The sequence below is a fragment of the Carettochelys insculpta genome, chromosome 2 (assembly GCF_033958435.1).
Source record: "Carettochelys insculpta isolate YL-2023 chromosome 2, ASM3395843v1, whole genome shotgun sequence".
NCBI classification, from domain to species: domain Eukaryota; kingdom Metazoa; phylum Chordata; order Testudines; family Carettochelyidae; genus Carettochelys; species Carettochelys insculpta.
In genome coordinates, this window is record NC_134138.1 from 275,618,979 (window position 1) to 275,636,230 (window position 17,252).

The window sequence follows — 17,252 nt, forward strand, 5'->3', positions numbered from 1 at the left end:
GAGAGAGAAAAGAAAATTACTTACTGCAAGTGTCTATTAAGTTACGTGATTCTCCTGAGATCACTACAAATATCAAAAATTGGGAAACTATAATGCATATGGTAATTGATATTTTGTTGAGACCATGGTGTGGAGTGTCCAACTTGAGAATGAGCTCAAATTCAGATAACAAAAATTCTTTAATTCCGTTAATTCTTTGGCAAAGTGAACACATCAGACATTAGAAATCTGAATCTACATAAACCTGTGAGTGAGCATTCCAGCGAATCAGGCCATAGCATTTAAGACCTGACAACCTGCATTCTTAAACAAAGAGACTTTAAGACTAGATTACGAAGGGAAACATCTGAATTGGAGTTCACTTTTAAGTTCGATACTTCACACGTTGGTCGCAGCAAAGATATCAGTTACCCAGGCAAACCAATTAACAGACACTTGAAGTAAGTCATGTTCTCCCCACCCCCTTCTGTCCTATGCATCCTATTTGTCAGTTTTCATTTCATTTTTTCCCCTATCTTTCTGTTAAATTCTCGTTGTGTCAGTTTACTTTATCAGAATTTTCCAAATCTGAAGAAGTGGGTCTGTCCCCCATCACCTTTTATTTGTAGGTCACTGATGTGAATGCAGCGTAGATCAATGATTATTACCACCATCTGATGCTGGTACTTTGCTGACTGTTTGGTGACTTACCTGAAAACAGTTGAATAATGATTGCAACAGCAACAAAGGGTCCTGTGGCACCTTATAGACTAACAGAAAAGTTTTGAGCATGAGCTTTCGTTGAGCGCAGACTCACTTCATCAGATGCACATGATTATGTGCACATTATGATTGCAGTTCTTCATGGACAGTTTTCCATAACAAAAGCCACACCCACCTTTAATTTGCTCCATCCTGAGATTCTTGGTACATCAACCAGGGACTGACTGGGCCACAGACATCTCACCTGTGACACACACACCCCATTCATCACTAGAGGTTATATCATTAGGTCAGGATTGAGCATTGTGGGATGGCTTTCCTTGCTATAGACTTCCTGCAAACAGTTAGCTAGTATCAGTCTGGCTCTTTTTAGAATCACCAAGTCTACTCCCAAGTCTTTTTGCATTTTCTATACAGTAAAGAGATTAAGTGGCTATATTATGATGGAAGGGAGAGCTCACCAAGATTATAAAATATATATTCCTCTGCTCTCCATATTAGCAAAAGTACATCTTAAAATTCAAATAGGAATATGCACAGAAGGGGAAGATCAAAAACTTTCACGTCATTGGCCAACAGTTCAAGGCAGAAGTCATAAAAAACAAACAAGACTTCAGCCAATCATCAGTTTTATAGGTCTGCATAATCTTCCATTTCCAGTTGTACTTGTCATGGTTACACCATGAGCAGATTGTAGCGTAATTTTTATAATACCTATCACGGCACATCTAGGCTATATCATCACCTTTAAATGCACAGATATATAGTACCAGTAATGGAGGAATTGCTTTTTTATATATAAGTGATTGGGAGTCCTGAGTTCTCTTCTCTACTGTATTGCTTTACCATTAGCCTTAAAAAGGTCACTTCACATTTCTGTATCCAAGTTTACAAAGCTGTATACACAGAATATTTCAAAACAGTGATGAAAATTCATTTGTTTTGAGCTACTTTAATCTCCTCAGACATAAATAGAAAGTAGTGTTAATTGTTAATATTGAAAAATATAGTGATAATGAAAGTCCACCTGTGCATCTAATGATGACGTATCTTCGTTTGCTCTTCCTCCGAAAATCATTTATGTGTAATGCCAACTTAAATAGCCAGCTGATATCACAAATTTAAAGAATATTGCTACTGATGTGCAACCAAAACTGGAAGCTTACTACAGAAATTTCAGTTACACAGAGGTCAGCCACTAGTCAGTGAGAGGTTGGAGGAGACAGTCATGGATAGATAATGGAGTTAGCAGGAGCCATTGTGAACACTTGGTGAGATTGCCTAATAAAAAAAAACCCAGGCCTTAGGACTCCCCTGAGCTAATTCCTATTTGAAATAGAACATCACTTTCAGAAAAACATTCATTTTGCTCAGCTTTGAAGCTTTCTTCTCGTACTGCGGGAATTGATGGTTCTGAATGCCCAGAAATAGAATATTTTACATATTTTTAAAAAATTTAAATTCTTTGATCAACAAAGATGTATTGAATTTATGTAAAATATTTTGACGCTAAAAGCGTATTTATACATATTCTTGCTCCAGAACAGCTGTGTAACAGAAACAATCTATTTGTAATCCACTGCATCGTGAGATAAAACTGGTTTGTTTCCCATTTCCTTGTTGCACCATTGATCACAGCAGTATCAAAGGATTTTTAATAAGGGAACTGATCTCTGTTTCTCTTGCTTTGTTTCAGAGTTACGCACAACCAGGTCTTCAGTATATCCAAGGGCAGCAGATTTACGCAGCTCACCCACAGGGAGTAGTGGTGCAGCCGACAACAGCAGTAACGACTATCGTAGCAACTGGGCAGCCTCAGCCCATACAGCAGGTGAGGCTTTGAGCATTTCAGTTTAGCTTTGAAACATGCCAGCAATGCATGGGATGCCATTATTTTCGTTACCCATGAGAGAATACGGTTTGATGTATATCCCATTTGGTCTACTCTTTCCCCTGTTTCATTTATGTGGTGGGAGGATAAAATCCTGTCCATTTTCCCTAACTTGTAATTATAAAGCCAATGGATTTATTACCAAAACGGCCATTAAAACCTGGAGCTGACTCCTTTGCAAACATCCTTTCCCTTGCTGCCATGCATTGTGAAAAGAACTGGTTGATTCTGCGTCTAACATTCTTGTCTTCCACTCCATGGCATTTGTACAGACAGTATTCTCATAAGCTATCTATCATAAAATGACATGTTCTTTTCTTGTGGCTTTGCTGTGAGTGATTCCTAAACTTAATCCTCTATTTTGAGAAAAGAGAGTCACTTGTATTATGTTTGGGGGTCTGGCCTCTATGCTGCTCTGTGTAGGGGAAATATCTTTGCCCCCTTGCCAGACTCCTGTCTTACCACTGTACAGGAGGGGTGGTTATGTTCTTCTAGAAGCTTAGTTTTCATATTGGATTCAGCGTACTAGCCATTAATTATGTGAAAAAGCTGGTTGGTTTTGTTTTTGCCAGCCACCTCATAGAGTGGCATAGATTCCTTGGAGGCAATTGACCTGCCTAAAGCTGTGTCTACACTACAGACTTCTGCTGGCATAGCTCCATCAGTCAGGGTGGGAACCTGGGTCTACATAATTGTGACATCAGAATCCCCTAGTGTATACACAAGTATACCAGCATATCTCCACTTTTATCAGTGTAATTTGCGTCACTCAAGCTTACTGTACAGCTGTGTCCACACTGGGGGCACATTACTGGTATAATATGCCAGTATTCCTATGCTTCTAAGGCATTCCTAGCGTCAACATGGTCTTAACCAACGCCATTCATAAAGCCACCTTTCACCTCTGATTAGCTGAGCATGTTTAAGTAACCCTTACTTTCTTATACAGACATAGCTTTATATTAAATCTTTGTAAAGCCATTGTTCTTTGCTTATCTTTCTCTCTCTGCTGTCATTTTTGTTCTTTTTAGCCAGAGCTGGTGGTGACCAACAATCTTCTGGATCTACCACCGCCTTCTCCTCCAAAACCCAAAACTATTGTCCTCCCTCCCAACTGGAAAACAGCCAGAGATCCAGAGGGGAAGATCTATTATTACCATGTGATCACAAGGTAGAATGTTCACTTACCTATTCAAAGCTGCTGTTCTCATTCACATGTAAAAACCACGCTCTTTTTCAGTGTTAGCAGTATTCCAAGTCCAATGTAGCTGTACTGTCTCTACAATGCCATACACTAAGCTGCTGCAGGAGGTAGTGCTGGGGATACATTCAGCAGTGACCCTCTATGTCGGCACTGCATCATGATGAAATGTTTGGCAAAACCTTTTTCACACGTCCAAATTTCAGTTTCAGTTGGAAACAGTTTTCCTCTTATCTTCGTATCTTAAAGTATTGTGTAATGCAACTGTGCTCTGTTTAAATTGCTGTTGTTTTTCATCCCAGTAATAGATGAAGAGTTTCTTGAATATGTCTGAGACTGCAAAGTGTTTGGGGCAGGGGTCCTGTCTACCTCTGTAAAATACTTACCACACTTTTGGTGCTATATAAATAGTTGCATATGAGATGAAATACCGTGTGAACTCGGCATGTTACTGTTTCTTAGGTGTTCCTACAGGTGTAGTGTATTTCTAAGGTTGTTACAACTCTTGGCATCATAGATTTATCTCCCCACTTTGTCGGCCTTCCCCTCCTTAAAACTGTGGTCACCATTATGGTAGGTCAGAGAAGTGAAAATAGTTTTCTTGCTGAACGTTAAATAAATTGCCATTACAGTTGTGGCCTGATCTATGGCATTAAATATTGTTTTGGGGATCTGACCAATATTCAGCTTCACAAAAGTGAAATGCCTGTGAGCTTCCTGGAAACTTTTAAAAACACGAGCATAGAAATTCAAACGATACATATACCCAAATTAAAAAAAGTGAGAGAGTCAAAAACCTGCCATTATGGGTAAAAGGGGAAACAACAGATTAAAAGAGGCAGTTGGAGATAAAAACATACCCTATACACATGGGTTCTTAAATCCTGTTGAATATAAAGCAAGTCAAGAGTAAAAGCAAAATTAGGCAGGCCACTGCTAGCAAAGACACCAAAACTGAAGAGCAAAAACGTTTTTGAAGCACATCAGAAGTGGGAAGCCTGCCAAATGATCAGTGTGGAGGGGAGGCCGCTGGATGTTTGAAGTACTAAAGGGGCACTCAGAGAAGACAAGACTATTGTGGTGGTAAAAATGCTTTGCATCAGTTTTCACTTCAAAGCACGTGAAAGAGATTCCCACACCTGAGCCATTCTTTTCAGATGACAAATCCTGAAGATTGTCACAGATTGAAGTGCCCATAGAAGAGATTTTGGAACAAATTGAGAAATTAAACAGTAATAAGTCGCATGACCAAATGGTATTATCCCAAATGTTCTAATAGAACTCAGATACGAAATTGCAATACTAACAATTGCTATATGTAAGCTGTCACTTAAATCAGCGTCTTTACCAGATGATGAAAGAAGCTGATGCAGTGCTGATTTTTAAAAAAAGCTTTGGAGGCGAGCCTGTCGATTACAGGCTGGTAAACCTAATTGCAATGCTAGGCAAATTGGTTGAAGCTATAGTAAAGAATAGAATTGTTATACACACAGATGAATTGAGGAACAGGCAATGTAGCTTTTGCAACAGGAAATTATGCCTTACCACTGCATTAGAATTCTTCAAAGAACATAAGAACAGGCATACAGCATCAGACCAAAGGTCCACCTAGCCCAGTATCTTCTCCTGACAGTGGCCAATGCCAGGTATCTCAGAGGCAATGAACAGAACAGGCAATGATCAAGTGATCTATTTTTTGTTGCCCACTGCCATTGCCTGGCAAATAGAGGCTGGGAACACCTGGCAACACCTGGCTATCCTGATGAATAGCCATGAATGGACATTTATCTAGTTCTTTTGAAACCCATTGTAGTCTTGACCTTCACAACATCCACTGGGAGGGAGTTTCACAGGTTGAATGTGTGTTGTGTGAAGGAATACATCCTTTTGTTTGTTTTAAACCTGCTGCCTGTTTTTCACAGTGTGACTCCTCGTTCTTGTGTTATGGGAAGGAAAGAATAACTTTTCCTTATTTACCTTCTCCATGCCCATCATGATTTTATAGACCTCTATCTTATTGCCCTTTGGTTGTCTCTTTTCCAAGCTGATCTGTCCTCATGTGGCAGCTGTTCCATATACCTAATAATTTTGTTGCCTTTTTCTGAACTTTTTTTTCAATTCCAATATATATTTTTTTGAGGTGGCCCAAACACATGTATGCAAGATGCGGGTGTACCATGGATTTCTATACAGTCAATATGTTTTCTGTCATATTATCTATCCCTTTTGTAATGACTCCCAACATTGTTTGCTTTTATGACTGCTGCTGTACATTGAGTGGATGTTTTCAGAGAACTAATCACAAAGACTCCACGATCTTTAAGTGGTAGCAGCTAGTTTAAACCCTGCCATTATAGTATCCAATGTGCATTTATTAACATTACATTTCATTTGCCGCTTTGTTGCCCAGTACCTAATTTTGAGAGAATCTTTTGTACTCTTTGCAGTCTGCTTTGGACTTAAGTATCTTGACTAGTTTTGTATCTGCAAATTTACTGACTACTCCTTTTCCAGATTATTTATGAATGTTAACCGTTATGGACCCCTGAGGAACACCACTAGTTGCCTGTCCACTGTGAAAACTGACCATTTATCAACCACTTTATCATCTGTATTTTAACCAGTTACCAGTCCATGAGAAGACTTTCCCCTCTTACACCATGACAGCTTACTTTGCTTAAGAGCCTTTGGTGAGGGACCTTACCAAAGGCTTTACACTATATACATTGGTGCCCCTTATCCACATGCTTGGTGACCCCTTCAAAGAATTCTAGTTGATTGGTGGCTATTACAAAGTGGTCCAGTTATAGTCATCTCTTGGACCAGATCCTGGCTCCACTTAAGGCTAAATCAAGAATTGTTTCCATTATTACTGAGGTTTTTAATTTTTGTATCCTCTCTAATCTCTCTAAGCATTTCTCTGTCTTTGTCACCATCCTGGTCAGATAGACAGTAGTATATCCCCACTGCTGTATTCTTGTGGGTAGATCATGGAATTACTGCCCCTAGAGATTTTGGTTAATTTAAGATTTTTACTTCATTTGATTCTACACTTTCACTCCCCTTGCAACATGACCTGTTCCATTCTTCCAGTAGGTTTATACCCTGGTATTACTGTGTCCCATTTATTAGCCTCATTACACCAAGTTTCAGTGATGCATATGATAGATGTTCCGTTAATACCAAGGACTCTTGTTCACACATCTTATTGTTTAGACTTCTAGCATATATTCGTAACCCCTTAAAATTTGTCCCTTTTTAGCGGTCTGCCATTGCATAGTATAATTGAATGGGAGCCTTTGAAGGTGTTAAAAAACCACGTGTGGACAAGGGCATGCCAGTGGATATGGTATACTAAGACTTCCAGGAACTCTTTGACACTGCCCTTTTTACCAGAGCAGACTAAGCAGTCATGGGGTAAGATGGAGGATCTTTTATGGATTGGTAATTAGTTAAAAGATAAGAGCAAAGGATAGGAGTAAGTGATCCGTTTTCACAATGGAGAGAGGTAAGTAGCTAGGTCCCTTAGGGTCTGTGCTGGGATGTGTTCTGTTCAGTATACACATAAATGATCTGGACAAGGGGATAGAAGATAAGCTTGCAGATAATACAAATAGTTGCCCAAAACAGACTGCAAAGAGTTTTTACAAAGGGATCTTGCAAAACTGGGTGGGCACCAAAATGGGAGATGAAATTCATCGGTAATAAATGCACATAATGCCTGTTGCAAAACATAATCCCAACTATACATACAAAATAATGGAGTCTAAGTTAGCTGTTAACTACTTGAGAAAGAAATCTTGGAGTCATTGTTGATAGTTATCTGAAAATATCTGCTCCATGTGCAGCAACTGTCAAAAAAGCAAACAAAGTCGGGAACTTTTAGAAAAGAGAGAGAGAAATCACACAAAAATATCATAGTGCCCCTATATAAATCTATGGTATGCCCATGCCTTGAATACTGCATGCACTTCTGGTTGCCTCATCTCAAATAAGGTATATTAAGATTGGCAAAAGTACAGAGAAGGGCAATAAAAGTGCTTAGAGATATGGAATAGCTTCCATATGAGAGAACTGTTACTGTTTAACTTGGAAAAGAGACAACTGTGGGGAGGGGTGGGTATGAAAGAGGTCTATAAAATAATGAATGGTGCGGAGAAGGTGAAGAAGGGAGTGGTGTTTAGCCCTTCACATAATACAAGAACCCTGGATCATCAACAAAAATTAATAGACAGCAGATTTAAAGCTTCAAAGACACTGCACAGTCAACCTGTGAAACTCATTGCCGAAGGATTTTGTGATGGTCAAAAGCAGAAGTGTGTTGGAGAAAGAATTAGTTAAGTTAATGGAGGGTAGGACCATTAATAGCTATTAGCCAAGATAGTCAGGGACACAACCTCATGCTCTGGGTGTCCCTAAACCTCTGACAGTAGAAGCTGTGATTCTGTGATGTGGGAATGGGTCATTTGCTAAACTTTCCTGTATGTATGTTTGGGTCTTTTTGGTTTTCCCCCCCGCCCCCAACTGAAGTCTCTCTCACTGCCGCTGTCAAAAGGTACAATTCCGGGCTAGACTGACCATCCATATGACCCAGTGTGGCCATTTGTGTGCTTTTTGGTCATGAAGGTTAAAGTCAGAAGAGCCGTTTGGATGAGAATTCAGGGTTTTTTATTTTAAAGAGAGCTAGTGTGGATAGTTCCATTTTTAAAACTCTGTTGTAGATGCTGATTTTGTGCTACCCCATTTGTATTCGGGCTTAGGAGCCCCATGTAATACCAAGGTAAGGAGCATTTCAGAAAACCAGACAATGGGAATCATTCACTGATTACCTAACAGTGATTAATAGTCTGTGTTATGGGAGTCTGTCTATAAAAGGAATGACATGCAATTCAGCCTTCAGCTCTTGGCGTTGATAGATTTAGGCAATCAATCCTCTATCAGTTGCTTTGGAAACTGCTGACTGAACATAATTAAACTTAAGCTCATAGCAGTCTTACCTTCTGGAAAGGTTTGTAAGTGTTTTTTGGTTTTTTGTTTTTGTTTTTTTTGTTAAACTCGCAGCTTTTTAAGCCTGTTACAATAGAGTCAAATTGCATGATTGTTCAGTTTCTCCACCTCTTGTTTATGGGCCTCTTTTCCCCCATGGGGCAGAATATCTAGTGTAATATTATGGCTTGTGTAGTGATGGAATAAAATCCAGCTGCCCACTGTAGAGCAGATTTTAAAAATAGCATCTTAGGTTTGCAGAAGGACATGTGGTGCATTTTAACACGCATATTTACTCTCCATTCCAACTCCACCCCCAGATAAGTTTTTTCTGAATTGTGGCCATTCTGGCTACTTCCACTGATGAATCAAGACCAGAACCTTTAAACCAGATAGTCCCTTTTATTCAGGATTTCAGACTTTGCTCACAGTTTACAGCCCACTATAAGTTACAGCTTTGTTTGGAAATTAGACGTTAGAGGTGGAAAAAACCTATCGCATTTGGTCATTTAGTCTGTCTGCCAGGGCCCAGGGCAGAAGAACTCTCTGTCCTCCCTTTCAGAATTTTACTTGGTCTGATTTTAAATAATTCCAGTGATGGAATGGGGGTTCCAAAACTTGTCCTGGGAAGCCATTCTGCAGTCATATAGAAATCATTTTTAAGCCATCTTTTGCTAATGCTCAGCCTAAATTTTCCATTGCACCTTTTCATCCCATTACTTTCTCTTATGCCACCTGGGATCACACTAAAGAATTTCTCTCCCTTGATGATGGATGTACTCTTTTTGTTTTCATCATTTACCTATGCTTTTCCACATTAATTATTCTTCATCAATCAGTCTCTCCGGTACTTTGTTCATTCTTGTTGCACTTACAAAATCTTCCCTGTTTGTATACATCTTTCCAGTAATGAAATGCCTAGAATTGAATACTGGATTCAAGGTGTGGTCTGGCCTCATTTCTTTAGAGAAGAGACTCCTACCCGCAGGTTCTGTGCTGTGTTGTCTTTGTACAGGCAAACCCAAACCACACTGTTTGTGCTTTGTACCATGTTGCTTTGCAAACTCATGTAACCTTTACACCTTTCAACATTACATCCTCCTACATATAAGGTGACTTTCTGAATTGCACTTGCTTGGATTTTTTTTTGACTGAATCTTGTTTTATTTCATAAACATATTTGACTTGCTCTCTTATTCCTTGTCTCCACTGGTATTCATAACTATCTTATTTGTATCATGTGACAGCCATTATTGTTCTGTTAGGCATTGATCTGGAAGAAGGGATGGCACTAAGAGTAGGTCAACTCCTAATCCAGGGGCATACTCACAGATCCCCAACATGAAATGCATTGTTAACTTCTTTATAGTACTTTCAGTGCATGTGACACTGTTCATATAACTGTCAATTCAAAACATTCTCTTCCAGGAAGTTTTTATGAGGCACTGGTTATGTGTGAGCAAGGCTGAGAGTCTTTCTACAGCCTGTTATTTGCAAGAAGGCAATCAGGTTTGGTTTCCAAGTGTCCAGAACAGACGAGATGAAGGTAATATCATCAATGTGCTTCCATAAGTCCAACATAATGATTGAAACCATTCTCTTCTTTCTCTAGGCAAACCCAGTGGGATCCTCCTACCTGGGACAGCCCCGGGGATGATGCTACCCTCGAACATGAAGCTGAGATGGACCTTGGAACCCCAACTTATGATGAAAACCCCATGAAGGTAAGTGTGATCAGCAGGTGAAACATCTCAGCCTTCACAGCTTCTTTAAGTGGAGAGTGGTAAATTACATTGTTCCATAAGTCTTGTGGCCAACTAGTCTACTGTGATTAGAAGCATGTGAGAGAATTCAAATAATTGAAGGGCTGGATATCAATGTCAAATACAAACTAAATATGAACAGAAGACAGTTGTTCCTTTAATGTGAACTGAAGAGCTCAAATTATTCGTTTAGCCAAATGCTCCTCAAAACTTTATTAGAAAACCATTAAACAAGGTTTTCTGTGGCCCTTTGGCATAGGAAACAAGTGACGCTTTTATTGCAGAGTGTTGGCCTGTCTAGCTCTAGAGAACCCTTATACCACTTGTTCAGTCCAGTAGGTGTTGAATAAGTTTTTCTTGATTATCTGGGGCTAGGACTCTCCTGGACATGATAGTTTGTTAGAGATCTTCATGATGTTCCAGCTCCCTCTTCCCCCACCAAATAAAATAATTACCATTAGGTTATTATTGACCCTGCCACTACCTCTTCTACAGAGTCAGGATCATGGGTTATAGTGTTGGACTCTGGAAGAGCAAAGAGTTATCTTCTGTTGTTGGTCTAGAAAGAGTTTTTTGGTATGTCCGTATAGATGTCATACTCCTTCATGCTGGACTTCAGCACTGTGCAGTGTGGAATCCTGTTTCTGGAGCTGAGAGGTTGTGCTTCTCGAGAGAGAAAAGCTTACAGTTCTTTGAATGTTTACACGTGTCCATTCCATGCCAGGTGTGCGTGTGCCTCCAGTTCTCTCTCTCTGTCTTTCAATGGTACCTGGAAGATTGGCTTTAGCACCCCCTGGTGCTGTTTATAAAGGGGCTGGCCAACCCTATACCCATTGGTTCCTCCTTACCACCGGAGGGGGAGGATGCACATTGCGGCCTGCATCGTGGGAGCTGCTGGAGCTCCAAATCATAAAGGTCGAGCACACTGAGACCTTAGCAGATACCCAGCGAATACCCACAGAAGCCTGCGAGGGGACAGTTACTGGAAACTTTGCAAGCCATTGATTCCAGAGGCCCAGTTTCATTGGCCTCTTCAGAGCTCTCACTCCAGGAATGAGGATCCCTTCTGCAGACAAATCAGTGTCACTGATCTCTTACTACATGCTGTATCTAGGCAGCACAGAGCTTCTGAAAGTGGTCGTGTTTTAGGAACAAAACATTCTTTAGTGCAGTTGACTGACAGTCTTTGCATATGAGTGGAGTGAACAAGAGAGATTTAATGTTGCCTCATTGCATGTACAGTATTGTCAATCGTGTTCCGATGTCCCTCCAGGCACTGCAAATAAAAAAGTGACAGTTCAATGAAAGGAACCTAGAAATAATAAATGAATGAGAAATGAGGGTCCTGCTGCAAGCCTAAGTTTCTTATTCTGAGGTCTGGTTCTCAGCTGTTTTTATGGTCACTGGAACTGCTCATTTCCTGTTTCCTTCCCTCACTAGTGATTTTTCATTTGGACTGCAAATAGTTCTTGTACATAGGTTAGCTGAAGGTTCTGCCTTGTGAATGGATTTTCACCCTCTATGCTTCATGCATGCCACTTGTCTGGAGTGCTTGGGTGAGGCTTACATCTGAGATAGTTGTATTTGCTGCGAGTTCAAGCCTCGTATGAACGTCGAACATAAGAACAGCCAGCCTGGGTCAGACCAAAGGTCCATCTAGCCCAGTATTCTGTCTTCCAACAGTGGTTAATGCCAGGTGCCCCAGAGGAAATGAACAGAACAGGGAATCACTAAGTTCTCTCTCCCCTGTAGCCCATTTCCAGGCTCTGAAAATCAGAGGCTAGAGGACACCATGCCTACCCTTCCTGGATAATAGACATTAAAAAGGACCAGGAAGCCAGATGGAAGTTCCTGTTGATGAAAGAGACACTCATATGCTATTCCAAGCCAAACTGGTCAGACTGATTACTTCAGCATCAGTGAGGATTGCTGCTCTGACTGTCAGAAACTTTTGGCACCATGGTCTGGTGCCAAGAAATAAATGTAAGAAGCAGCTGGTGAAGAGGCAGCTTTCCCCAACTCAGAAAAAGGCCAAGTTGCTCATGTTCCACAGGCATTACCGTGAACTCCATCCTGCATGCAGGTTCCATTGAGTCCAGTACCAGAACAGACAGTTACAGAGAGACAACGAGGCCCCACTGTGATTCTGCTTCAGTCTACCACTAGAGGTATTTGTGGCAGCCAAAGATTTTCCAGAGCTATTGGTACCACCATCAGTACAAAAGCTGATATCAGTGGTGCAGGTGGGCAGAAAGGAGTATGATTCTCGAAGCTGCTATCCACACAGGCTGGGGGGAATCGTAGCCTCAGAATAGGCCTCCTTGCCTCGGCACTTCTGTCTGGAACAGATAAGTACCACACTTCCATGGCCCAGGAACAAGGCTCAATGTCTGAGTCAGAACTAGAGTGGCATATCCAGCCCAGGAGTTCCTGTGGGTATCCCCTGGTCGGTCAGTCCTACGTGGTGGTGGGCCTGGGCTTGGCTACCTCTGAGCACTTGGCCCAGTGGGTCTAGAAGGACTATGCCAATGGATTCCACGGTCCCTTCACCTGGGGGACCAAAACCTCCTCAGGGCAAAACTCGCAGGCCCCCTGTTTGAGCCACGGGTGACGTGTCTCTTGTAATACCTTTCCTGGAAAGTGGCCTTTCTGTGGCTGGCTTCACCCAGAAGGATCTGAGCGGTATCGACCGTTATGTCAGGACCCTCCACCCAGCATTCCTTTCAAAGGTAGCTTTGCAGTTTCACAGTAATCAGGCAGTATTTGTGCTGTTCTCTTTTTCTGAAACCTCATGGAAACAGGGAAGAACAACATGTCGAAAACCCAGATGTTAAAAGCGCCCTAATGCCCTACAGAGCAGGGGTGAGCAAACCTTTTACATCTGGCCCTACTTTTTGTCCCAGCAATTAACAGAACTCTCCAGCCCCTCTGCTATAATCCAGACTGATGGAAATTTTGGTTATGTTCCTATGAATTTTAAAAACTGGCTATGGTCCTGAAGAAGTGGGTCTGTCCCACGAAAGCTCACCTAATAAACTATTTTGCTAGTCTTTAAAGTGCTACTTGACTGCTTTTTGTTTTGATAGTGTATAGACTAGCACGGCTTCCTCTGTGTTACTTTTCCACACCTTAGTGTCTCCATCTTTGAAATGGGGCTGATTATTTGTAAAACATACAGATTTATAGAGGAGATGTGATATAAAACTCCTGTGATACTGAGAGACTATAACATTTAGCACTGACCGGCAGTCCTCTTAGCAAACTTAATTTTTCTTCCGTGATATACAACTTCCATGTCTCATGGAAAGGGGGATTCAATACATGGGATTTCCTATGGGATCCCAACAATGCTATTTCTTTATCAACGTAATACTGCAATTCTCCCAGCCCTCGCCAGCCTGAGAATTGAGTGCCCAGAAACCACTGATCAGTGAGACCACCTTACTGGCCCCTTTAGAGTAATTTTTGAAAGCTAGTATTTAGCTTTATAGTTCAGCACTTTTCTATGGATATATAGTTTTGCTCTTACTTTACAAGCTATTTTTTTTAAACTCTCCCAAAGGAGCCATTATATCCTTTGTAGTTAGTACACAGCAGCTTGAAAATCAGATTATACTTGGGGTGCACAAGGTGAAGTTCATTAAGAGTTTCTTTGCTTATATTATTGTGATGCCTAGAGACATCAGTACAGAGACATAAGTGTTATGCCTCCTATGAAGAGCTCTGGTCTAAGTAGGTATGGCCTTCTCACTTCACTTCTACGATGGGAAACTTTCCTCAGCCTCGTGTACAAAAAGCCCCTGAAAACATAGTTTCTAGGTGTTACCACCTGAGAAGGAGCCAGGCTCCTATGCATTAAAAAAAAAAAAAAATCCATATGTTGCTTTTCTCCAAGTATTATAGCTTTCAGCTTCCTATTATAACTAGTAAATTTACAAATGTGTGCTCTTTGTGTGTGTGTGTGTGGGGGGGGGCGGGTTGGGGAATCCCACCAAAAAAGTGAGAGGGAATTTGGTGTACAGCTGCTCAGCTGTGGAGCAGTTAGTTTGGCAAATTGTTAGAGAAATCCATCGGGCCATTTATCTACTTTGCTGGTGGTTCCATAGCTTATTCTCTACATTTGCCTTTCATTGGATTCCATGGAATGTCACAACATTCCTCTTATGATAAGCAACAGTCATGTTCCTTGAAATAGATAACCAGCAAAGAAAGACATATCTTGTTGTTTCTGGTGCTCTTTTGTCTATCATTTTTTAAAAAGGCAGCTGAGTACATTTTCAGTGCAATGTGTGAGTTAGTTAACACCTTATTTCATACCATTTTCAAGCTGTCTGTCTTTAAAGTAGCTTGTGTGATAGACAAAAGGATTAAAAATCCCATACATTAATTTCCTTGTTTTATGCTCTTGAAGGAAATGTTAAATTTGCACTTCTCACCATTTATAGTTGCGTTTAACTAAGCCTGAAGAAACTATCTAGTGAGCTTGTCGTTTGTTTATAATCTTGCTTGTAGTCAATTTCATTTTTGTGTTGACACATACTAGTCCAGTCCTGCCTTTTAGGTTGCCGACAGCACAAGGAAACTTTTTTGTATCCAAACCAAAAGCGCACTTTACGTGGAAACTTAAATGGTTGTTAATTAAGACATTTTAATTAAAGTGTTAAATAAAGCTGTATCTTTGACCCTCTTAATTAGAAGACATTAGGTTGTCTACTTGAAAATAAAGGCTACGCTCTTACTGGGAATCAGAAATCAAATGGGAAAAAAAAGAGTTGATAGCTTTGTTCTTATCCATCAAAATCTGGAATCAGTTAGTCTAAATCTTGTCTTTAGGCTATAACTTAATAGTGCCTGGATTACCAGTGGTAGGGATACTCCCCAATGGAAGTGGACTTGATCTGTGTTAATTTATATTAGAAATGGGTCTTCTTGTAAATCCAAAAGTTTCAGGGTTACAGCCAGTAGTCGTTCTGAAGAATCGGGAGGAGTTAAGGCTCTGAATTAAACATGCAGTTTATTTTTAAGTACGGTATGATAAAATACATTTATGAGCTGGTAGTAAAATATAAGTATTAGAAATGAGAAAAATAGTCATTTAAAATTTGCACAGGTTTGGAATCTATAACTAATAAATCAGATAGTGTGCAAAGGATGCCAACTTAAAAATTGCATCTGATGTGGTGGTTTTTTTCCCAAATCTAGTATAGGTCCTGCAAATTGCAATAACAAGTGAGGGCAGAGGATGTTTTTCTGTGATTTTTTTTTTTTTTTTTTTCAATTTTTTTCTGTGCATTTTGCCAAACTGTGCATTGTCAGTTTCACTGTTTCTCATGCAGTCCAAGTTTTCCTGTTTGTGTGTGTGTGTCTTTCATCTGTCAACAGGAGAACTCTCTGCCCTGCAAAAAACAATCCCAATTTTTAAAAAAAAAAATAGGATAGTGTATCACAAAACCTGGTAGGGACACTCCCTGGACACCTGAAGCTACAATTAAGTTGCATTTTGCTTTATGGCAATGTATTGTTTTACTACCTAGTGTTTAACGTTTTCCTTTTATAGACATGGCTTTTTGTTGTCTCTACTAGAAATAGCAATGGATTTACAAATATTCAAACCGAACGCTATCTGGTTACTTAAGAAGCAGATTGTCTACATTCATTAACATGCTTTCAGAAGAAGACACATTCCCATTTACCCTGGTTTGTACCTTTTTGTATAGGAATTAAGATTACATTTCAGACACCATTCAGGCTCTTCCTAATCTAGATCCAAGGCACCTTCCGCTGAGCAGCAGTATGGCTACATTCCTTGGGCTGATTAGTGTGTGATGTGGGGCCTTGCTAGTGAATGTCCTGTGGTAATATGGAGAGAGAGAGTTCTGGAAGATTGGCAGTACTGTATGTTATGTTGATGACAGATGGTCTTCAGCAATGGTTATGTCCCATCTTTGATTGTTTTGACTTACAAGAAAGGCTCAACCAGATTGTATCACTATTCCTTTGGTTATTGATAATCCCAGAGCCCAAAAAGGTGCTCTTGCTTTAGTGACAGGCAAGGCAAAACTCCTATGTCAGTAGTGTCCAATAGTAATTCAAGGATCACCACACTTGTGGTTAGTATCTGAGAGGTAGCCAAGTTAGTCTGTAGCTTCGAGAACAACAAGAAGTCTGGTGGCACCTTATAGACTAACAGATATTTTGGGAACATAAGCTTTCATGGGCAAAGACTCGCTTCATCAGATGCATCTGATGAAGCGGGTTTTTGCCTATGAAGGCTATTGCTTCAAAATATCTGTTAGCCTATAAGGTGCCACAAGACTTCTTGTGGTTCATACTTGTGGTTGTCGTCCTTCTGTAATTGCCATACAGACACCCCTTCAAATAAATGCCCTCCCCCAGAGCCAGGAACACACAGCTCCATCCCCTGCTCTAACAGAATACCCTCCCCCAGAGACAGGCACACAGCCCCGCACAGAAACTCACCAGAGCCACCACTGCTGCCACCATGTGCTTATCCTACCAAGCAGTGGGGCGCATTGTGCAGAGCGGGCAGAGGGCACTTGTGTGCAGCTCTGAGGAGCTGCATTTAAAGGCTCCAAGAGCCGCATGCAGCTCCAGAGCCCAGAATTGCTATACCACAGTGTCCCATTCGCCACATATGGTAAGTGGCAAACGAATTGGATGAAAGATATTGGATGAAAGATCCTGTCGA

The 17,252-nt window shown here is 40.6% G+C and overlaps 1 protein-coding gene across 2 annotated transcripts in view; it reads left to right on the forward strand.

Moving 5' to 3' along the window:
* The window catches only part of SETD2 (SET domain containing 2, histone lysine methyltransferase), a 169,561-nt gene that overhangs the window by 118,200 nt on the left and 34,109 nt on the right, over positions 1–17,252 (forward strand). For both annotated transcript variants that reach the window (XM_074985253.1, XM_074985254.1), the window contains exons 16-18: positions 2,399–2,533; positions 3,625–3,764; positions 10,393–10,504. In XM_074985253.1, coding sequence (XP_074841354.1) covers positions 2,399–2,533; positions 3,625–3,764; positions 10,393–10,504 — 387 coding nt within the window. The remainder of the gene's footprint in view (positions 1–2,398; positions 2,534–3,624; positions 3,765–10,392; positions 10,505–17,252) is intronic.